This window comes from Apaloderma vittatum, unplaced genomic scaffold (genome assembly GCF_000703405.1).
Source record: "Apaloderma vittatum isolate BGI_N311 unplaced genomic scaffold, ASM70340v1 scaffold646, whole genome shotgun sequence".
Classification (NCBI taxonomy): domain Eukaryota; kingdom Metazoa; phylum Chordata; class Aves; order Trogoniformes; family Trogonidae; genus Apaloderma; species Apaloderma vittatum.
The window spans coordinates 56,370-81,404 of NW_009721071.1; the positions used below are offsets into that span (position 1 = coordinate 56,370).

Genomic DNA, 25,035 nt, shown 5'->3' on the forward strand with positions numbered 1-25,035 from the left:
ACTTGAGGCTGTGGTGTAGTGGTTAGGTATGCTGGGATGAAGACTGGACTAGATGATCTTCAGAGGTCCCTTCCAACCCCTAACATTCTGTGATTCTGTGATTCTTTTGTCGTTAGACTTGACAAGTCTGTTATTTTCTTCCTTTCTATTCCCCTTCTCTAGTGCCAATAAAGGGATGGCGTGTATTGCCCAAATCATGAACAGCCCTCAAAGGAGAAATCAGTTTAAATTCTGCGAGAACTATTTGAGAAGTTTCTTCAGCACTCTTAGAAAAGCGCAGTGCAGTGCAGAAATACTAATATTGCATATTACTTACCTCATATCATGTGTACATATTTCAGACTTCGAAAGACAACCAAATATGGAAAAAAATAACCTGTTGTATACGTACTGTTCTATTTTTAAACAGGAAAGTACTGTTCATTTTATTTAATCTCGTAACTTTTTATGTACCATAAATTCTCATAAAAATGAAATTGTGTGTAATTTTTGTACATTCGATTCTAGAAGTTGCACACAACTCTGTTATATAATTAATCAGTGAATCAGCCTGTTTTTTTTCTGCATCTGTTGTTGGAGTAAGCATATTGCAACCGCTCTATTTATAATCCATACATATGTACAGACAAACATTTTCATGAGGAAAATGGTGTGTTTCAAATTTATGCAATAGATTATTTTTCTCAACATCTTTTCCTGTTTATTAAACCATAAGGACATTACATCATTTGGAGTCAAAGTAAAAAGCTGTAAGTATAGATTCAGATTTCATCAGATATGAGCAATAGACCTAGTCTAAATTGAATATCTGGGAATATTTCCAGTTTTTATCAAATCATACACCCATTTTATAATGTTTCACTGAAAAATAACAGGAAATGAGAAAATGTAAACTCATAAGTTAAGTTTTCAACAGGTCTTGGAGTTTTCAAGTGCCAAACATGTTTTGCATGCTCAAAATCTATTGACCAAAATCCTTTTTGAATTACAAATTTTTTTTTTCAGCTTGAAAGCCTGTTGTTGGGGAAATGCAGGCTGTGAATGCTAATTTGGATCTGCTTTAGCAATTAAGAACTGTAGTTTGAGCTGGACACATTTTCTTTGAACAATTCTTTACTATAGATGTGTGAATGCAACACCTATGAGCTATGCTAATGAAGTTAGTATCGAGTTTAACAGACAAGGTTAGTAATTAGACACAATATTTTTGAAAGTGATAAAAAGCTCTGGAAAACTGGTACAGTTGCAAGGTTGCATAGAAATTAATGTCTTCTGTTGTGTATAAAGTCTTCAGGAGACAAGTGTATCTGTAAAATGCTGTGCAGCAATTTGGCTACTCTTTCAAAGTAACAAGAACTACTAGAACAGATTAAATTCACCACTTTATAGGCATTTTCACAATAAAATGTAAATGTTTGCATATCATGTTTATTGCTAAAAAATTGCTGAAGTTCAGTACACAAAGTTTTAAATGTTTCATATTTTGACAGTGCACTGAAACTGTCCTCAGCTGGAAACAATGGTCTGCTAATTTTTTAATTGATAGAATGAAAAATATTTTGCCCTGAAAGGAAATTTTAGGACAGAATTGCAACTTTAAAGTCAAGCTACTTCACACCTTGAGTGAACAGAAATACTTAGGATGTTTGAACAATGTAAATCTTCTGGTTTAAAAGTTAATGGTGAGAAAATATGACTTGAATATTATTACAAAAAATGTATTCATTCAACGGGGGCCGGTTAGCTCAGTCAGTTGAGTGTGGCGCTAACAATGCCAAGGTCGCGGGTTCGATTGCCGTTCGGTCCCCATGTGTTGCCTGATCTAGTCGAGAGGTGGCGTCTCTGGCGGCAGGGAGGCTGGATGAAATGATCTCTAAGGTCCCTTCCAGCTTAGGCCATTCTATGATTCTATGAAACTACAGACATGGTAAACAGATGGGGATATAGGGCCTTTTGTGATTAACACTCAGTTTTCAACTATTACAATATACATGATATGATCATGGATTGTCTTTCAGGACTCGATTAAAACAATTATAGTTCTTTTGAAAGCCTGCAGAAGTAAATGGAAAAATGTAATTTATTTCAGATTACCTTGATTTGAAGCCTTATTGCCTACTTGTGATTAGGGTTTCGAGTTAAAAAATTTTCTTTTCTTATGGTAGGAGTTTTCAGAATGCAATTCCTTGCCCTTCCTCTGATTATTTTTCATTATTATTAATTTTGCCAGTATCGTAGCTTCATTTCTTCCATTTTAAGTGTTTCAGGATTTGATAAAGATCTGTTCATTCACTTTTTTACTATCTACCAAAATACCAGCTCAGAAAAGTAAGAACTATTTATCTCTGTCCTCCAACCTGGATTCTTCATGTTACTGAAGAGCATATGAGAAGCCCTTGAGCTTTTTTAGGGAGAATTTCTCCAGAATAGGTACTGCAAAAGGTTATGTGTTCCCAAGACTCTTGTGAAGATCCAGAGCAAAGAATATGTAGCTGGGTAGAAGGTGAGACATTGTAGAGTGGGAAAAGGCAAGGGCGGTTAGTGGCTCTGCTGAGATCTGGGAATGCTTGCTGCAGGCAGCTGGGAGATTAGAATTGAAACCTGATAAATCCTTCAATATCTTGATAAATCCTTCCCATATCCTGGTGCTTTAAAAGGGGGCATGTGAGATTAGAAATAAAAAGCTTTACTCTGCTCTGTGGCACCTGTACCTGTTTGACAGTGAAGGAAGAAGGTCAGAATATGTGATTGCAAATAGTATTGTCCAGCCTAAAAGTGTATAAGCTTTCTGCCTGAATTAGTAGCAAATTATCTCTGTCAAAGGTGATTTAATGACCAAATCTTAATTTTAGTGTGAGAAATTGATCACTGGACCAGTCATAGATCAGCATGGTGACATAACTATCTGCTTTGTGAGTATGTTTTCTAATGCTCAGGTTGCTCAAATTTATGTCTATATATGAGACCTTGAACAGAAATGCGACAAGTAAGGCTTTATTATTTTAGAATGCCGTATACCTTTCTTTGAGGATCATGTCAAGAGCTCACATCTTCTAAATGCAAAAATAGAAATAAAAATTATTAACGCTTCATCTTTTTTATTATTTGCTGGTCACTTTAAAATTCCTGAATTTTTGCAGTTTAATAAAAAGACGAGGAAACAGGGTATTTTCAAATCAGAATACATTTTTTGGCTGGACTGGCCATAAAGTTGTTTTATATATCAGTTGATGTGGCAAAGGACAGTCTTCCCTCCCACCAGCTACTTTTTTCATCCCACTACTTTATATTGACTCTGAGGTGAGCAAGGTCAACAAACATGTCTGATCAAAAACTTCTTGGGGTGGAGGAGGGGAGCAAAGGGAGAGTTTTCAGCATCGCCAGCCTACAAGCATGTTCACTTTTTCAGTTAAAGTGCAAAAGCAAACAAAATGGGCAGCCTGGACAGAGCAGGAGGGCAGAACCAAGGCATCTGCCCACAGTTCATTTGGCTTATGCTCTTCTCGGAGCCTCACCTCTAATTTCTGCCAAGTGCTCTCTCCCTCTTATGATAAAGTGCAAAGGGACTTGACTCTCCTCTCACTTGTACTACTTACCTTAATAGCTATGAGGGAGGATGCTATTTCTCGACTACATCTTGACTAATACTTTTGTATGCCTCTCACTTAACCTTCGCTGATTGCTTCATAAAGACACCGTCTCTAATTTCCAAACCAGATCCAGTGAGTTGGAAAACACTATTGTTCTGGTTTATATCACTGGATTTGTTCTTGGTTTGAATGGCTCTACAAGAAGCAATGCACTGGAAGGTAAAGCTCACTACAGGTCTTGTATTGTGTATAATCTGCATAAAGTTGAATAAAGCTTTTGTAGAGGCACTAGCATAACTCAGGGTGGGGGCGGAGGGGATCTGGGGAGGGGAGGTGTTGGAACAAAACAAAAAACACCCTGAAAGGCTTTAGGACATAGAGAACCTTGAGCATATTTATGTGTAGGGAGAGGATAGTGAGTATTTTGGATTGATAAAGTATTTCTATGTAAACTTGGGAAGTAGATGCCACTGTTTTGTCTGCTTCTGCTTTCTTATATTTTGAAGTTGTGGTTTCAAACATCAAATGTCCCTGTCTTTTATACTATATATTGTGTTATAGTAGCCAAAGCGAACCTTTTAAAGCTAAATTTCTTCTTTTTTAAAAGCAAATCTGACTGTAAGATGGTATGTCATTTAGAAAAATCATTAAAATGCTCTGAGGGAGGAAATAGCTTCTGAAGATTCATATAGCAAATGTTGTGATTGATTGTCCTTCGTGGGGGTAACTGGAGCAGTTTGGATTATTAATGTGGCAAATAACAAACTTCAGAGTATGCTCTCGTCCCTCTGAGATATTACATGGAGGTTTGCAGAGTACATGAAATTTACTCCTACTTTTGCCGTGGGAAATGGCAAAATGTGCCAAAACAATCCATGAAGCAAATAAAATAAAGCATTTTAATGAAAGCTTTAGCTTACAGTATTTGCAGAGCAAGTCAGTTACTTGAGAACAGTTAGTGGCAATAAATTAGTTTCAAATGCATTACAGATGGGGCCGGCATGTTTTTTCCCTTCAACTTCTTGAATTGGATTTGTGCCTGAAGAGATATGGTGACATTTTTCAAGAACTGAGTTATAATGATTTTTTGGCTAGAAGGATTCTTCTATTTTAAAAAATACTTTAATTGTCTTAATACCATAGCTTTGTCATGCTGCTGCAAGATCCAGGAGGGGAGAAAAATATAGAATTATGTTAGCATCTCGTCTGGCACTATAGATTGGAGTGGTAAGAGCTTTTTGATGCTCCTCTATCAAAATATTTATAGGGATGCAATTATAATGGTATAAAAGGGCTTTTAGAGGCACTGAGTATTTCTGCTTAACTGACAGTGCTTAAAGACAGTGTCTTTAAGAGCATGTTATACAGTAAACTTCACCTAAATTAGGGTGATTTCATATGTTATCCTGAGTCTTAGATACCCTGAGATACACTCAAGAAGTGTATATTTTCTTGCATAGATGAAGTCCATCTTTGCCTACAGCAGTGCCCCTTTTCTGGTAAGGCTGTTTTATCTAGAGTGTTGATACAGTTTTCTTTGCTGATCATTTTCAGGTTTGCAAAGGTTTTCAGTAGTTGCACTGAACAAGAAAAGGACGCATGAAAGGACTGAAGAGGGAGTAAATAAATCAACTGTAAAGGCCACAGTTTAAAAGAAAATAATTTTCAAGCTACTTTTTAATGACTGAAATAAAATAGTATTCATAGAAGAACCAAAAAATGCATCTTTTGCAATTAAAGTCTTAAAAATGCAGGTACAGATGAGTCTAAGATGTTAAAATTAAAAGGAGAATGATATATTTGGACAATGAGCTGTGACAGCTGTTGTTGCTTGTGCCTTTTTTTAAGAATATGAAGGGAAAGATTGTTTATGTAAGTGACTTGGCCTAAACATTGTTCTAGAATTTGTGCCAAATACGTAAATTACTGTTAAGATACTCTGGGCCAAACTTGTCTCCTTGGTTGCCTGGGTGGCTCCTATTGATTTTAATGAACATTGCATATGTTAAGTCAAGCACAAAATTGGCCCTATGATACTGAGTCACTGAGGTTAACCCATAAAACAGGTTGTTTCTGTATGAATGTGTAAGCAAATTTTAGGATACTTGAAGAATACATTTGTCAGATGTATGCAAACTTTTACAGCCATTCCATCAGGCAGTTATAAAATGCAGGAGATGAGTATTGTATTTCTTCACAGTCAGATGTTATTAAGATGTTTTTAATAGTCAAATCCTGAAATATTCTTAATTTTGTTGTGTATACAAAATATTGTTCAAAATTTTTTTCACTCCTGTAAAAAGGTAGGTTTTGTCATTTGATTTGTAACAATTGGCATTTACAGTATAGATTATATGTCTGGTTTATGTTACAAGTAATTCTGTAAACAGGTTCAATGTATTAGCAGTTTTGCCACTGGGCAGTGACAATTTTACGTGGTGGTAGAAACATTTTATCTGTCTTGTGGAGGTTAGGGAAAAGAGAGAATTGGTTTCTTATTGTACAGCATCAGTTGATGCATTTGTTCAGACAAATATAGGATGGTTACCCTAAGGTGCTTATATATTAATCTCTAGCCACTTGCCCAAAGCAATGTAATATAAATGTAATTGTGTAAATGTAATATAAAATGACTTAGACAGTTTGTTTGGCTAAGCAAAAAACCAGTGTCTTGGTGGTTTCATACATAGACCTAAACATATTTGAAATGTTACAGCAATTGAAAACTATGTGAATATAAATTGGATTGAGGGAGTAAAAATGAATAAAATCATGTAACAAGTGTGACTACTGTTGAAACAAACCAGATTGTCTTGTTCAATAGTCTCTTCATGAGTACTTTTCTGTCTACTTTTATGACTTTCTGTTCTTACATTTAAGAAACAGAATAAATACAGCCACAAGATTATAAATATATGCATAAAATACTTGTTACAAAAGTATTCTGTTTCCAGGAAAACTCTGGGATATTACAGGTATTTGGTAAGAAATGGTTACTCAATACAGTAATCCCACCATACTAATCAAATTAACAATACTTTGACCAGTGATGGGAGATAACATGAGATCCAGACACCTAAATTTTGGATTCTATACAGTTTGTATGTGATAAAGTTGTTGTCAGTAGGGATGAAGTAACCTCCAGAGAGCTAGTTATGTCACAATGTAGAAGACACCTGTATTCGGTCCACTGAGGGGTTCTCCACATGGTGTTGACTCCATCAGCTCAATCTTCTTCAGCTAATGGGAAACGGAGTCCCTGTCTCACATGTGGACATACAGCTTAGATGTCTGGGGCTGAATCCTACAGAAGGGCTGTATTGTTCATTTACACATGGGCACCTGGTTCCATCTGAGCTTCTGTAGAGCCCTGGAGGCATCCATGTGAGGCTGTCAGGTGTGACAGGTACCTAAGAAAAAGGTATTTGTTTTTCAACGGGGGCAGCTGGAGGCTAGTTGCCATATTGTGCATGATATAGGATATAGGTTCCTGTGAATGGGCACTGTCTTCTTTCCTGACGTATGATTTTGAAAGGAGAGTTTAACTCTTGAAAGAAAATCCCTAAAATGTTTCATTAAAAGAAGTAGCTATGTAGAAAACAGAAAACTTGGAAATTTCCTGACTGAATGAGAAGCTGTGGTATTTGATTACACATTAATATACCCTCAAGGATGTGCTGCCATCCTTTCAAATGACTTCACAGAGAAAGCTTTGCAGGACTGTTTTTTCCCCACATCCCCCTTTTCTATTTACTTCATCCCGTGCCATTCTTTTCCTTCTTCCTTTTGCACGAAGTCCTCCAACATGCCATCTTCCCACTACTGCCCAACGTAACCCTGTCTGTACTGAAATGAGCGGTAAAAAATGACATGCAGTTAGAGATGCTGCAACTCCAGAGACGTCAGCAAAGAATTTTCAGGATTGTCAAATTTTGGAGTTTACAATGACAGCAACTAAAAGGCAGCTCACAGGTACATCTATGCATAATTGAACATTCTGATACTCTTATCCAGACATGCATTACCATGAAATTTAGGATCCCTCTGAGTAATTAGAGTGAGTCAGTTCCTGAGATTGGTGGGCACCTGCAATCTGTGCCGATTTAATCTAGAATTATGACTTCTAGTTGTGACCCTTTGGCTATACTTCATTAACTAGTGTGCATTTCTTTGCATATATTTGCATAAAAAGGCAAGCTATCCATTTCATCTGTCAGCATGCAGACTTCTATGCAAAGAGCTGCTTTTCAGACAGTTGTTCTCTGGGGACTTAATACCAACTGCTTCCATAATCTTACTTTCCAGTTCCTCTGAGAGCTTGCTCAAGAGTCCCATTAAGATGAATGGCAGAAAATTAGATGAAGCATTTAATATCCTAGATTTCCACTTTACATTTTTGTGCTGTGCTACAACATCACCTTTATCACAATTGTATTTCATATCATAGAAGTTTAGAATCATTTACGTTGGAAAGGACCCTTAAGATTATTGAGTCCAGATGTCGAAGACAATTTCATCATAACATCTGCACACTGTGATACGTCACTTTAGTATGCTTAGAAGTATATTACTATCAGTCTTTCCCTTTATATATTGTAGTCCATAACTGGAAAGATCAGTGTGTTTTAATAATATACATAAAATCAGATAATTAATCAAAGTATTCAAGTTGCAAAAAAAAAGAAAGGAAGCTACATAATTAGTCACAATCCTAGAATTCCTTTAGGAATAATATCTGACAGCTGGATTTCATATTTAAAAAGAATTCTGCCTGCCCAATTAGCAATCTGAGTTTATATGGGGAAGTAATGTAGTGATGCTTGTTTGAGCTGCAGAGGTGAACTATTGTGTTCACAAATGCTGAAAGCTGAATGTGTTCCTGAGGTGCAGTCTGTGATTGTCTGGAGCCAAATCACCTTCTGTCCTGGAAGCAGAAAAGGCCAGTGGTCTGGCTCAGACTATTGCCAGGGAAAATGTATCCAGCTTGATTTTTCCAGCACAGTGCTGAGGTTTGATTTAATGCCTTACTATCATAGAATACTTTGGGTTAGAAGGGATTTTTAGAGGTCATCTAGTCCAACCACTCTGCACTGAGCAGCAACATCTTCAGCTAGATCACGTTGCTCAGAGACTCATCCAACCTGGCCTTGAATGTCTCCAGGGATGAGGCTTCTACTACCTCTCTGGGCAACGTATCCCAGTGTTTCACCACTCTCATTGTAAAAGATTCCTTCCTTCTCTAGTCTAGATCTGCCCTCCTTTAGTTTAAAACCGTTACACCTTGTCCCATTGGGGACAAACAGAACAATCAGGGGACTAGAGGGTAAGTCTTATGAAGAGAGGCTTAGGGAGCTGAGGCTGTTCAGTCTGGAGAAGAGGAGGCCGAGGGGAGATCTTATCACTCTTCACAACTCCCTGAAAGGCAGCTGTAGTGAGACGGGGGTTGGCCTCTTCTCCCTAGTGAATAGCAATAGGAAAAGGGGTAATGGGTTCACGTTGTGCCAGGGGAAGTTTAGATTCGATAGTAGGAAAAAATTCTTCACCGAGAGGGTGGTGAAGCATTGGAATGGGTTGCCAAGGGAGGTGATGGAGTCACCATCCCTGGACGTGTTTAAAAAACGACTGGATGTGGCACTTCAGAAGATGGTTTAGTATTAGAGTGCTGTAGGGCTGTAGGTTGGACTTGATCTTAAAGGTCCTTTCTGACCCTTATGATTCTATGGTTGCAACAGGCCTTGCTAAAAAGTTTATCCCCATCTTTCTTACAGGCTCCCTTTAGGTACTGAAAGGCCTCAGTAAAGTGTCCCTGGAGCCTTCTCTTCTCCAGGCTGATCATAGTTTATGATAGTTTAATCAGAACTATTTATTTATTAACTCAGTTGCCAGTTTGACCTGCTTACCTCTCAGCATCATTATGTTAACCTTTATTACTCAACCTTGGAGGGAGCTGTTTTTTAGACTGTGGTTTTATGACTGGCTTAAGCTGGTTTAAGTGCAGGCTCTCAATTAAAGAGGTGTTTACAGACTCCTCTCTCTTTTCCTTTTGCGCACTTCCTCGACCCAGACAACTAGTTCTTTTATGAGACTGCTGAGTGAGCTGAATGGGGAAGTTTCCTTGGCTAAAAACTGGTCATTTTTTCATGCCGAGTGCCTATTTCAGCACATTTATATCTAAAGGAGGGCTAATCCCAGAATTTAGATTCTCTTATGCCCACCACATAGCCATAACCCCTAAAATATAACAATTAGAGATACTCATCAAGAAATTTAGCAGATAAGGGTAGTCTTTCTTGCTTATGTGTGGCATGCATTGGAAAATAATAGGAGGGAAAGAATTTATTTAATAACCTTTCAAAGAATTCCTTTTAAACACGATAGCTATTTTAGGTTACTTTTTTATTTTCTAAGTTATTGTTTAAATGACAATTTTTTTTTGTTTTCAAATAATATGTGAAACTAACTTTTAAAGTATTACTCAGCACTGTTTATTCTATGAATTGTCATGTAAACTTGGAATTTTCTTCATTTTACTGTTTCAGTAGACTATATTAGGATAAGCATAGAGATTACTTTGAAAAAGAATTACATTATCTATTTTACAAAAGATTTAACAGACACAATAGGGTTTTTAAACATGAGATAGTAAAACATTCTTTGCATAATGGGAATATATTTGAAAAAGCTAAAATAAGTGTAGAACACAAAGTTTCCTGATACATTTTGGCTTTTTGTTCCCATTATACTTGGGATTAATGAAATTTTAACTCCTGTTTCATAGAATGAAACAGTATTTCTATTACATGTGATCCTGGTACATTTTTGCAACACCCTACTTCTTGTTTGTTATTGCTGGTCATCTTCACTAGTTTGGGTTTTCTTTTCTATGAATTTGTTTACTCTAAAACTAATAAAAATGCAAATTTATGTTCTTTAGCTCTGGATTTTTTCCTTCCTCTCACCTACACAAATTTCTGTCATCAGTCTGCTTTAGGTCAATAGATTTTCCATTAAAGCAACAAGTGTAACTCTGAGTACACTGAAAACTTTGTAGACTTCCTATTATTAGGTTGGTTAGTCTATCAATGAGGTGGACAACAGATACATTTAAAAATATTTAGGCTGAGCAATGGTGTGATGAATATTTTTTTCAAGAAAACCTCCTTCTCATTTTTGTCTTCTTTTTCCTCCCCCTTTGCCATAACTGCATGAAGAGGCATGCACAGATGCCTGCTGCCAGAGCGTGATACTTAACCTGACCGGCAGACAAGCCGTACAAAGGAAGGCTTTTCAGGTCCCCCAGTGAAACAACCACTGCATTTTATTATGGCGTGAAATTAGAAGTGAAAAGCCCTACGGCTCTTGCTGTTTAGTAATGCGGAATATGTCGTTTCGGATGCTGATGGTAGTGCTGGGAGGGAAATAGAAAGCCAGGAAAGAGAAACAAAGTAACGATTTAGACAAAGAGGGCTCCCCTTTTTTTCATCGTCTCTGATTGTTAGGTGGTCTATAAAACCATAGTACTGTGGTGCATAGAAGCAAAAAGAACATTTAGTTGCGGCCCTTTCATTCAAAAATGTATGTGTGAATTTGCTGGGTGATGTGTAAGGAGAGTCACTGGTTATCAGAAGAGTTCACTAGTGTAACTCATTTATAAAACAGCCACAAAAAAAAAAATTGACTTTGCTTGGAGAGAGCAGCGTTGCTCTGACAGACACTTTATGTTGCATAGCAAGATGGTGTTTATAACAAGACTGTGTGTGGTTATCTGAAACTGCCTTGTGACAGATTGGAAGGGGAAAGTGCCAACTTGAAGAGGCTTTTCCTTGTCTGTTTTGAGATTAAAAGAATTGTGTTTTCTCAATGAAAGTTCTGTGCATATATAAAATGTCAAAATATTTATGCTCACTTTTACTTTAAAAGTATTATGTAATTGCTAAAGCAAATAGCCAACTATTAGGAAATGAAAAGACAGTTTATGAGAGAGACATTTTAGAGTGTAAGACAGGCTTCTTTTCATAGAATCATTTAGGCTGAAAAGACCTTTAAGATGATTGAATTCAACTGTAAAGTTGTCCATTAGTTGATCACTATCGCTGCTGCTGGAAGCAAACTGTTAAAGCCCACCAGCAGTTCTAATATCTGGAAGTGAAAAGCTGTTACTAGATTTTGCACACCCGTATTGTTAGCAGTAAACATTACTTTTATTTTTACTAGATTACTTTCTCTGGGTCTTATCTGCATGGAAAGGGCAGCAGGGAAACAGTGATCTAGAAACAGTAGGGGCATGCAAGTGGAATGTTTCTGCGACGTTACTGACTCTTCAGATTATAGACGCCATCCTGGAGAAGCTTTGAAAGCAGAAAAAAACATTGGCATGAGTGATTCGTGACTGATGGAGCAGATGCGAACATGACAAATCAGTTTATTGGTAAATTGCACTGTGGGACTGCAGCCTGAAGGAAGAAGAAATTTCAGAGAAGCAAAACTGCTACTATTTCATTCAACTGCTACTAGTTCATTTCATTTTTCAGTAATATGGCAGCTACACTACCTGAGAATTCCATATGTAAAGAAGAGCGTAGAAATAAGCAGAAGTCAGTTAGAGAAGAGCTTCTTAACCCTTTTAGGCTGTATCACTCTTGATTTGATTTAAAATAATTTATCCATTTTGCTACAGTATGTATCTTGCATGCTCACAAGTGCTGCAGGCTTGACTTGCTGCTTCTTAACGTTTTGCCAGTGCTACACCTTATGTCTTGACAGGTGAAGCCTCAGGGTGTGTAGATTTAGAATAAGGGCTAGGAAGAGATTTTTTTGTAAAAAAACCCAACAACTAATGGGCACTTGATGCAGCACATAAAGGCAAAGCAGTAGAAGAATACTCTGAGGCAACAGTTTTAATAGTCATAATTGGAACAACAATTTTAAGATCAGAGTAGGTTGTTAAAGGGAACAAAGATGTGAAAAAGGGAGAGGGTGAAAAATATTATCTCTGTAGTAAAGAAGTGGTGGTAGAATAGCTACTGCACTGAGACATAACCAAAATACTTGTACCTATAAACGTTTCAGAACTCCAGGAGGAGCAGAAGGTGCTGCTAGGGCATGCCTCTTCAAGGTGAGAGGTACGCAATTAAGGCTCTCCTCTAGAGAAGAACTCAATGCTTGTACAAGATGAAACAGCTTCAACATGAGAAAAAGCTCCATCAAATACTTTATGTTTAAGGGATCATCCTGAATGGAGCAGATTTAAGTTCAATTCTGTGTTTCAAAATCAGGCAAAATAAGAACTCAAAGTTGTTTTTTTTGCTGACTGTGTTAAGATCTAGGATATGAGGCAGAAAAAGGGAATAAAGTACGTGTCCCACTTTCATCTGCTGGTACAAAATCATGTAAACAAACTCTGAAAAGAACTGGTCAGGAATAAACTAATGTTTGTGAGCCATTTTTCTGTTGACATTGATGGCCATGATTTTGATTTGGTTACAAAGAGTAGAAATATGAAAAGTGTCCTAGGATTGTTTTTCTGTCCTTTCAGACACTTTGCTGGCAAATTTTGACGTGCCAGACAACTAAGCCATGCAGATAGATATCAAGCTGTCAGTGTTGAAAGTTATTTTCACTCTAAAAGAATTAGAGTTGAAACTGCTACATTTATGCTATGATGATATGACTTCTTTTTTTTAGTAGTAATTTACTTCCAAATATTTTAAGTCAAAACAGTTTGTTTTCAACACCTTCATTGATTCTCACTTTCAGCATATGTACAACTTTTCTGGTAGCTTTCACTTTCTCTTTAATTTTGGGAATTTACAGCAAAGGCTACATGGACTTCCAGAAAATTTGACATGAAGTTCTTGGTCTTTCTCGTGCTCTAGTTGTCAAGGGTTGGGGCTGGGCTGGTGACTAGATGAATGTCAGATGCTCTCTAACCCCTTTCCCTTCCCAAAAAAAAGGGAGTAAGGGAAACAAACTTAGGTACTAGAAAAAAAAAATAAAATGACTATAACGAAACAAGAACAACACTAATAAGAAAATAATAAAAATAATTAAATATATACAGTTATAAACAAAACCAGTATTGAAACTCCGCTGATGAATCACCACTAATGCTGCAGGGCAGACACTGGGGAAGTCCCCGACTGGATATTCAGTGACTGGCGGGAACCAGCTTCAGGAGCTGGATTTGGGAGCTGGATTCAGGAACTCATGGATCAGGATCAAGGGCAGAAGAACAGGTGGAGTCTTCCTTGGATGCCAGCCACTGAAGAAGAGAGCTTGACTCTTGTGGTCCCTCCTCTTGATACGGAGTATGACATATATGGAGTGGAATAGCTTGTTGGTCAGGTTTGGGTCACCTGTCCTGCCAATTCCTCTCGAGAGGTGCAAGCTTTTTACTTACTTATAACCCTTTTACTTTAAGGCACCGCAACATGGGTTGCAAGATTTAGTAGTGACCTTGGTCAGTAACAAGCACGGGAGCAAGTATAAGCAAGAGTCTTTCTGCATACCAATCCCTGGTAGTAACTATAAACGGCAGGAGTTATCACTTCTAGTAGCAAATGTTGTCTGCAGAAACACGCTGCTAGCTTCAGAAAGTGCAGTGTCTTAGAAGTGACTGAGCTGAAAAGTAAAATCACTGAACAGAATTGGTTCTGTTAAAAAATAAATCTCAAACCAGAAGACTAATGCAGCATATTAGAGCAAACGGAGAGTTGAAAAGGTGGATTTTCAGAGAAAATGAAAACAGCTTTCTTAATCCAAATTTTTAAAACAGAGCATCAATTTGCGGAACAAAGCTTGTAATGCTACTCTGTATAGGCAAAGGTCTGGACAAACTTAACCAATATACTGTAAATAGCTCTTTCTCTATCTCCGTTCCAGGAAATACTGATAATTGATCCTAAGTCATAGGGCTTCCTTTATTTGCTTAGCATATTGAAGGCATTCAGGAACTCAAACTGCTAACACCTAAAATTGTGGTAAGGCATCCCTGCTGTTGTCTACTGAAGTGAAGTGAACAGTTAAGGAGTTCGTGTTTCTGTTAGATATCCAACAATTGCACTTCTGAAAACTTCTTTTGCCCTAAGTCCTTATTTGGTATTAGCAAGTTGACATAGCTGTGTAGAGCAGCAATACCTGTCCATGTGTGTGCTTTTAGTCCCTCCACACCCAAGTAAAATAAATACACATCTAATGCAGCTGTTTGCTGTAGCAGTTTAAACTATGCTGCTCAACTTTGCAGCTAGTAGAGTTTCTCAGAAATGTTTCATTTTGTTCTGAAATAAGCATTCGAAGGACCAGACCACTCTCCAAAGTTCTGGTGAAAGGAGACAGTTGCACCTACAACTGCTGTAGTTTCCTTAAGTAACTGTATGTCTGAGCCTTGTAAGAGGCTGAGTAAATACAGCAAAAGGGAACTTCAAAGAAACATGTCAGTATACTGCCCTTCTCTTGCTTATTTGCATATAATTTTGGATAATAGTATTTTATTTTTTTCAGAATTTATAGCAGGAAGATACTGTAGCTATATTCTGCATGGTTTGGTGAAGTAAAGGTTTTAGTGGTCTTTTATGAGACACTGTCAAATTCATCTTCAGAACAATTTACATTTATTTAGAGCACACTGCTTGGATGTGAAACCAGAAATAAAATTGTTTTATGCTGGTTTTGAAGTGTAATTCTGAAAAAAAAAAATATTTTGGTATTAACAACCTTTTGAGGTGAATAACGGTTGTTGATACTTTTCAAGACTTCAGTGCAAGGTCTTACTTTATAGGTTTATATTTAGCATCTGGTAGGAAATCATAATTTACCATCTCTTTCTTTAAATATAAAAACAGTGAGGAAAACAGAAAGAATCTAAGACCTGGAAAATTATTCAAAGTAACTGATGTGTCATGAGTTCCATATTTCACCTGCAGGTTGTATATGTCTTCCTACTTTTATAAAAATTATTAAAAATAAATCTCAGTTGCCTGTGTAGTGCTATCTTTTAGATCTCTGTTGCACAGTTTTTTGCTGGTCTTTTCATAAGAAATATGCCAAGTTCTGCTAGGAAATACGTCCCTCCTTCCTATTGACTAAGACCACTGCTTGGATGGCTTACATTCCCTCTTTCTGATGTTAGAGCTCAACACAAAATGGTGTATTCTCATAATTTAACCCTTAGTACCTTAATGATGAACTGCTCTGGGTGGGATCACATGTGAATTAACAAAAAAAAATCTATTAGGGTGTTACCTTCAGATTAATCCCAGCCACTGCAGGTACACCCTTGTGTGATGTGATACAATGTACTGTGATAGTGGCCATGCGGTTGCTGTTCCCTATCCCTATCTGTCCCTACTTGTTCTTGCTGGACCCTGGAGGTTTATGCTGCACTGTTTTACTTTATGATTGAGAACTCGGAGTAGTTGAGGTAACTCTAACTCGATTTTCAATGGAGACCCCATTCCCTTTGTTTCAGGGCCAGCCCCAAGTATTTTGTTGTGACTTTTTTTTCTGAGCAGTTGGTGTTTTTGCAAAACAGTCATCTGTCCTAAAACATAAGGCCGCACTGTCTGAATGTCAATTACAGATAGAGGATTTTTCTTTGTGTGTGTATATATATATACACACACACTTTTATTAATTAGAATAAATTAGTATTTACAGATGCTAACAAATTCCATATTAGTAACCTTTTCCTTGTCATCTACCCCAACATAGCACACATCAGGACATCATCAGTATAAAACAACAAAAAATACATTTCAAGAAAGACTAATAAGTGCTCCTTAAAGGAATTTTAAAGACCCAGACCACTCTAACCACGTAACACATACTTTAGTGGCCATTCAAAATCTAAGACCTGACCTTCATACAAAACCAGCTCTACAATTAGCAATACTTTCAGACAGTATCAGCTGGGTTCCCAGTGTACATGATAATGTCACAGAATAACCCCAACTGTAGCTAATTTAATTAAGACTTGATCCTTGAATACAAAATCACGCCTTTTCACCAAATCATGATGCTCACTGACCTATGGGAGAGCAAACAGGCAGCACAGACAGGAAACCTTTCTCTGACGTTTAACCCATTTGTTTATTCAGTTACAAGGGAAATATATTACTAGTGTAATTCTCATAAGAATCTCTTTGACATGAACAGAGGAGTAACTCCAGGTAGCCACATGAAACTGTCACTTTACATAAAAGAATAGATTTCACAGTTGTTCCTGATATACTTCCAAAGTTTTAAAGATACTGAAACCTCTCCCAGTCTGCATGAAATGTAGTAGAAATTTAGGAGCTAAAACGTTGCAGCAAAGTTTCTAGAAAGTTGATGACTAATGCTCTGATAGTTCAGTGGGGCAGGAGAGGCCAAAGAGGCAGAGAAGCAGGAGACTGGCTCGGCTTAATGGGTTTCACAAGATGCTCAGAGACTTCTTGAAGGGCATGTATCAACCTGTCAACCTGCAAGCTAATGTGACAGATTCTGATCCTGCAGTTGAACATACCTCTTTGGGCTCACAGATTTTTTTGGCCTGAGGACCTGACTGACTTGTTAATGCATCTCCACCTCTAGTGGTTTGTTTTAAATGAGATAGATGCATATGGTGGATGCATTTTGTTACATACTTTATGAAACAGTCACACCTGTGCGTTCTAGGTGAGCAGCATGTACCTTGGTGCTGGTTGAAGATTTAAACTGAAGATTAATAAAATAAAACAAGGATCTTTAAAAGAGGGCGTTTAACTTCAATTTCATAACCAAGCACTTTTTTTTTTAATTTGAATCTGCATAATTCAAGTAAGCTGCCTTGAATCTATAGAAGGAACATACACACTTCATTGTTTATGAAGACATGAATTACCGCAGGTAGCTGGGAGACAAATTTATAAATAGACTTTTATAAAATGATTTGAGAAAATTTACGTACATTCCTGAAGTGAGCAGCCAAAGTCCTTCAGATACATTAATTGGTCTCATCCCAGGATGCTTTTCTTAAATTTCATTGCAAATTGTTAGAGATTTGTGATTCATGCCTGCTATTATGCATGATTAATATTCTCCTACTCTGCTAAGTTATTTCCTTATAGGTATAGCTTTTAGAATTAAAATTATGTGATATTGATAATATCTAATATTGTTCTGCCGAGCTGGCATGCTCTTAATTGGTTTGGACTGGGTAAATATTAAACTGCATTTACTGTTCTGAAGCCAAAAAGTAGACTCACAGTCCAGTTTTGAGATGCAGAAAGTAACAATTTCAATTCCTATTGATAAACAGCAGATGTAGATTAAAAAAATCTCAAAATCAGTTTTTCTCTCTTACTGAGTTTTTATATTTTGTCTTGTGTTTACTGCCACTGTGATAAGATTTACAGATTCAAAGTCACTTTTCTCATTGCTTCTTCAGGAGCAGTTGTATATTTAAGTATGCCCTTCTATATTTAAGGGTACTCGTCACAAAATGGTTTGGGGTGATGAATATTATATTCGTTTTTGATTTCAGCTCCTGACCCCAAAAATGTTTTCTGCTCAGTGCCTAATAGTGAATACTTGCATTCTCAGGTACTTCATGACATGGCAGGTTCTCAGGAGACAGTGCACTGAAAGGTGTTTATTTTTTCCATTTTTTTTCCAACCATCTAAGTTCCATTTATATAAATACCTTAGGACAGAAAAATACTTAAATATATATTGTAAACATAAGTCATTGATTTCTGACCTTGCTTTTGTGAGCAACTGATATAATGAGTGAAAAGTATAATTATATTCCAGCAATAAGAGTTTGATGCTGTTCTTTTTACAATGGTTTGCATACGATTTGGTTCTACCTTGGTGAAGGAAGAAGCCTTATTAGACAAAAATCCTTTGAGTAGACTCCTCTACTCTGAAATAAGTAGTTGTTTGCTGTTTAAATAGTTATAAATATGTCATATTCAGCTGCTTAATTTAAATGTACTGTTTGAATAAATATGCAGTAATTGAATAAATATTTATTTCAATACTTAAATAATATTTTGCAATTCATTATACTTCCAAAATTGCTGTGCTGGTGTAATCCTTTCCCATTCATGTAAAAAATAACATTTCCTAAACAAAAATATTGATGGACTATTCTGAAAATCCCTTTACTAGTATAAATCCCTTTAATCTAAAAAGCATGCATAATATGCTAATGTCATAGTTACTTTATTTATAGTTTAAAAATTAGAACAGAAAAAACTTCTCTAACAGGGACCTTAACGGCAGTTTTTCAAAAAATGAAATAAAAATATATAAACCAAAATATTTTAAGGTGATAGTAGTTCTTCTATGAATGAATACAGTATTTTGCCCTTGTTCCTAATTTTATTCATTCTGAATATTAACAGAGCTATAGTAGTGTATATATTATACAGTTTTTATAGTATTTATACCTCTGTGTGTGTGTGGACATACCCATACACACAAATTTTGAAAGATGGCAAATGCCGGGCTACTTTTTTTTAGCAGTCCTTTTGGCTTTTTAGTGCAGTTGTTCAGTACCGAGTAACAGCTGCCCTGTCCTGGATGAAGCCAAGCAAGCTTCCAGCTTTAACCACAGGGGCTGATAAAACGCGCTTTAGGAGCATTCAGTTTAGCAAAGCCAGCGTGATTAACTCCCCTCATCTTCTGAAGAGTGCTGCCGGCCTGTTACAACAGGTTCACCACTGGGTTTCATCCCTCTCCCTGCCCAAGGCAGCGACGTGGCCTTTGGGGCGGTGCCAGGGCAGTGGTCAGTGGTGGCTCCAAGGGCTGCGTGACATCTCCCGAAGGGAGCGCCAGGACGCTTCCCGTGCCACTGCCCTCCTGCCTGCTGGTGGTCTGCTGTCTGCATGCCTAAGCTTAGCTTCTGAGGGCTGGTGCTAATGTCTGCAAGATATCATAGAATCATAGAATGACCTAGGCTGGAAGGGACCTTAGAGATCATTTTAATCCAGCCTCCCTGCGCCAGGGACACCACTTCCTGACTAGATCAGGCAACACGTGGGGACCGAATGGGAATCAAACCCGTGACCTTGGCATTGTTAGCACCACGCTCAACTGACTGAGCTAACCGGCCCCCTGTATATTTTATTACATAGAGTAGAGCCAAAATCAGCTGCCCTCTGCTGCTTGGCCTAGGTTCCTCCTTATCCTGGAGAGAGGACTCTTTTAACAGTATCCTTTTACAGGCACACACATTTACACTAATCCAGAAAACCTTGATATGCTTACCTGCTGGGTGGGAATAGCTTTCTTGTGGTTTTTTTAGTTGTTTGCTTGAAACTCTTCTTGTTGTTGAGAAATGCTGTATGCTTTCCTTTCAGGCATTAAGGCTAAGCTAAACACCAGGGAATTAACTCCTATTGGTCTGGGAGAGCTTTGGGTCAGGCCTTTGCTGAATTGCATTGAAATTATTAGAAATATATTATCCATATTTTAAAGTTTCAGATGGATGCTTTTTTTTTGTATTCTCTGAAGACTTGGATTTCAGATAACAGATGGCATTGTCACTATTTGTGACTCACATTTTCTTGATTTTTATTGTTATTATGCATGGAACCTGTCAAAAAACCTTCAGCTGCTGTCGATGTAAGGTCTGATTCTGCTTTTTCTTGAGAGAATTTTCAACTTGGTGCTTGTCTTGACTAGATGGACTAAAAATGGGGGACATCCATAGTGGGGAGAGAAATATTTTGCGACAGTACTTTGCAGAGCACTGCAAAATGTGTATTTTTCTGTAGGCTCATCCCAATGCACATTTGTAGCAAAGCACGACAAAGATATGAAAAAAACCACAACCCTTTGCAGATAAAAGATAGAGCTCAGAGTGACACATCTAAATAGTATGATAAAGTTTAACAGAACCAAGCAGGCTAAAGTTTATGAGGATATAGAGTTTATTAGAAAGCTGAAGTGTCTGGAGAACAGGCAAATTTATGTACATAATAACCCTTCTTCAGAGCTAGCATGTACATAACACATTTGATCTGGAATACATTTCTCCCTTCATATAAAAAACATCAGGAGAGACTACACGGGGAAAAAAGTATCTCTCTACCTGAGATTATTGCAATTCAGAGGATAAAGCTCACCAGGCGGTGGAGATGATGTCAAGATCTGAGCTGATTTATAAGTAAAGGACTCAAAGGTGAGACCTGGATCCAAGTTCCAGCTTTTGCAGCTTCCCACTTTAGGGTAACCTTATAACAGAGTAGCTAAGAGGATAAATGAACAAACGTCAGTGTTTGTGAGGTGCTTTCATCTTTGTACTGCAAGCTTCGTAGCTATCTTTTTAGAAGGAGAGTCCAAAACTCTTCTAGTACAAAATTAACAGCAACATTTCTGTCTACTAGCAGTTTTTCTTCAACCTGCAGAATGCTACAAGTCCACTAAGGCTCCACCATGGTGCTAAGCTAAGCTCAGTGCTCTGAGAACTGCTCATACAGCAGGAAATTTTTGTTTATGTATAGTTAAGATCGTGTACTCTAATCAAAGCCTACAAAGCTTCTGATGGAGGCTTTATGGCTTGTGACATCATATATTTTCCTTGGAATATTCTGAGAGCAGATGGATTGCAGGATACTACTCAGCCCAGGTTCATCTTTCCTTTGAAGTCTCTGAGTTGAGATGACCATTCTTTCTGCTTGCCCTGATGGCAAGAGGTGCTGGGGCTCACATGAAAGAAGCTTGGGCTGTCCTAAGTCATTATTAAGACAGAGTGGCAGCCAGACAAAGGAACTTTCATAGAATGGCCTAAGCTGGAAGGGACCTTAAAGATCATTTTAATCCAGCCTCCCTGCTGCCAGGGACGCCACCTGTCGACTAGATCAGGCAACACATGGGGACCGAACGGGAATCGAACCCGCGACCTTAGCGTTCTTAGTGCTACGCTCTACTTGCTGAGCTAACCAGCCCCGCATCAAGTGGTGGAGACTACTTGCATTGCAGGTAAATACATCCTGGTACAAATGCCTTGAATAAACCCTCTGAATCGTACAGCGTCTTGACATTTCCTTCCAGGAGCGCTAGCTGTTTTGCTTTAGAGCCTGCAAGGAAGGTGGTCCCATCGGCATGGGATTGTGGATATGCTGGTTTTGATACGTTCTGTGTGGCTGTCCAGCAGGGAACTAAGAACTCCAAGAAAGCAAGGATGTGGAAATCCTGTCAACCTAGGGGTTCGCTGACAAAGTCCCAGTGTGGTTAAAATGTTGCCCATTTTGTCTTTACACCTTTTACACCTCTGTAATTTGCAGCTAAATCAATCAGACACTTAACAAGAGTTGTAAAATTGGCACGACAAATGAAATTGAGCTCAAATGTGCAATATCTATGCTACAAGAGGAACAACATATGTAAATTAGTTAAACTTACAGACTTCAGTGAGATTTTATAATGCAGCCTTCTAATTACTCTGTATAGAGCACACTGTGAAATACGTAACTTCTGTGACTAATGGTTTTATTATGTTTTTCAGACTTTCATTCTAGTAATAAAAATGCCTGACTTCTAAACCACTTTTTTTTTTTAGTACATTAATGATCCAGGTGGACAGCTGAGATACAGCCTATATGTATTCATGCTTGATTCTGAATAGCATAAATGTATATGGATCCAATCTAATGCTATGTATAAGAGAATATAATAAGATATAAGAATACTAAATTACATGTCAAATGACTTTCTTTTTTTGCAATAAATATCTTTCCGCTGTTATGAGAGGGAGTAGGTGTCATTAACTCCCGACAATGCCAGTGCTTTCCAAGTTCACATGTCTAACAAAGGAAGAGAAAAAGTTTCTGGATGTGAGTCTAAATTCATGTTTCAGCTGCAGTAAATGCTCTTAACAGTGTGATTTTTCTTTACCCTATGCTGTGAAGCTTAACTCTTGTTTACAGAGTTTGAATCTCAGCTTGCTATATAACCACTGCAGTAGAGGTTGAAGGTGAAGAAATGGTAATATAGTACTTAAAATAAAGTGGGTTTGCTAACAGACCTGTGAACATTGTCTATTTATACAGGAGTAGTGGTTAAACTTCTGCTGAGTTTACTCCATAGCTTGATGAAATAGTTTATCGCTTGGGAAGGCAATGTGCCCGTCTAATCTTCAGGCTGGTCAGCGAGGACAAGATTTAGCTTTCGGTAGTTTAAAGTAGTGCTTTGGACATTGTCTCTGTGATCCAGTGACAAGGTGTTAAACGATATCAAGACCTAGATTCAATAAGGCAGAAAATAGGATGGCATATAAACAAATGAGGCGACTGCCTCGTACAGTAAGAAATACTGAAAATATTTCTTATAATCGAACCATGGCTTGGCATGACCTTGCTCTGACACCACAACTCAGTGACACAATTTTATCCTCAGGAGAACTGGAATTTTAAAGCCTGTTATTAACTTCCTGTAGGCCAAACAAACAACTGGAGAAGAAATGGGGTCATTTGTGGTTGTTTATTTATTATCTTCCTGACACTTCTCTGCTTCTCGATTCTTCCTAGTGCCTGGAGCCCTGCAAAGAGTCCTGGGACCTGAAGAAAAACCATTGCCAAAGCTTCTGTGAGGTACGTCAGCCCAAGGGCACTCTTTCTCACTTTGTTCTAGCTGTCTCTTTCATTTAAATTATTAGCTTCAAGGGCACAACTAGAAAACATGGCATTTTTACAGCAGTCACTTTCATTTGAATGGATACACATTTAAAAATTTAGCCACATTAAATTTCAGTGTAAAAAAATAATATTTTTCTTCTAACAAGATGACTTCTCAACTTGGAATTTTAAGACTTGATCCAGCCACACTTACCATAGCTTCTCTCAGCTATTGTATCTTACTGTAAGATACTATCTCTACCACATGCCCTTCTGTCTTTTCTGTCCATGTGTAAGAAAGAGTATCTTTGTTTAAAAGATAAAATGTCATTTTATGAAAATCCTTGTTTATGGTAGCTAGAACAGATGACTTTCCTGTATATGAAAGTCAGTCTGGTTTCTAAAAGAATATGTCTCCAGGAGTAACTGGATTGTGGACTTCCTCAAGACTACTATCAGAATACATAATTATTCAGGAGCAAGTCTTTGAAAAACTGTTTCTGAATCATGTTTCAGAATAATATTGTGAATAAACAAACCTAGATTAGTTAAGCTAGTACCAATAAGAAGATGATTTTATTTGATTTCAAACATGGCTTTGCCAAGTTGATGGAAGTCAACTGTTACAGTTCTTAACTGATTTTTAGTGAAAAATGGAAATAACATCTCAATAAAAAGTTACTTATAGACATTATTCAAGTCTTCATAGACTTGAATAAGTGTATACACTTATTCAAATATACACTTATGACTTATTCAAGTCGTACACTTTCATAAGTGTATGTTGATGAAAAATTCCAGCTTTTCCTATAAAAAATAGAGAAGTGGCCTTAATTGAAATATTGATCTCACTGCCATGAGATCAATACTGTTTTAACTCCTCCCTCATCACTTGTGGGCACTCTTTTTCTAGTACAAGATCGTGTCTTACATTTAAATAATTTTAAGCATCATGAAGATTATTAGGGAAAGCTGTAGTTTCAACTAAAAAAATAATTGAGAACTACGTCTAAATAGGGATTACTGGATTACTGATATATGTAGTTTCATTAGAAGACTAAGTAAAAACTTCTAAAATCTAAGAGTTCTTTAACCTAGATTAATTGCTACTTTCTCATATACAGAACTCTAGGGTAGTGTAATAAAGCACTTTTAGTGGATCTAATTTAGGTCATTCCCATATATCACTTCTCACTCAGGCTATATGTTTGGAGATATGGGTAAAAATACGTATAAAATTGGTTTAAACGGAAAACACTTGTAGAACATTGTTCTATTGTAGTTAAAACCAGCGAGCATCCCTCTTTGATTAGCGTTTTGTGGTTGAAGCTAAATTTAGAACTTCAAAGGCCCATAATGAAGAGCAGCACATTTAGCAGCTAACTGAAAAATGAACTGTGAAATAGGGTGAGGAGGAGAAGCCTTGAGGATGTATTATGCCTCAGGGAGCTATAAAGTTTTTAATTAAGTAGCTGCAAATTTGTGATGTTTTAGGATTTGAAATTAGCTTCACACACACACACAAAAGCACAGGACCGCTTTCCTCTCTCTCAGACTCCTGTATGTACCATACACCTTTATTGATTGAATTAAATGAGGCTGTTTTCCTTTGAGAGTATTTTCAATCTTTTTTTGTTCTGTAAAAAACATGGAAGCAGCAATTTAGCTTTGTTTTTCTCAAAATCCCTGCTTGGTATGTTACTTCTTATCTACTCAAAGAGTCTACTAATGTTAAAGGAACCTTATGTGTGAAGAAGAAAAGGAGACCGTTTACATGACTCCTTTTTTCTCCATAAATTCAGTTTCCCGATGGTTTAGCTTCTTAACTGGCTAACCATGGGATCAAGTGCATTCCCACTGGGGGA

General features: G+C 37.3%; 1 protein-coding gene across 1 annotated transcript in view; it reads left to right on the top strand.

Annotated features, from left to right (window-relative positions):
* The window catches only part of KAL1 (Kallmann syndrome 1 sequence), a 120,467-nt gene that overhangs the window by 34,657 nt on the left and 60,775 nt on the right, over nucleotides 1–25,035 (top strand). Inside the window, exon 4 of the mRNA XM_009871217.1 lies at nucleotides 23,084–23,146. Within this exon, the coding sequence (XP_009869519.1) occupies nucleotides 23,084–23,146 (63 nt within the window). The remainder of the gene's footprint in view (nucleotides 1–23,083; nucleotides 23,147–25,035) is intronic.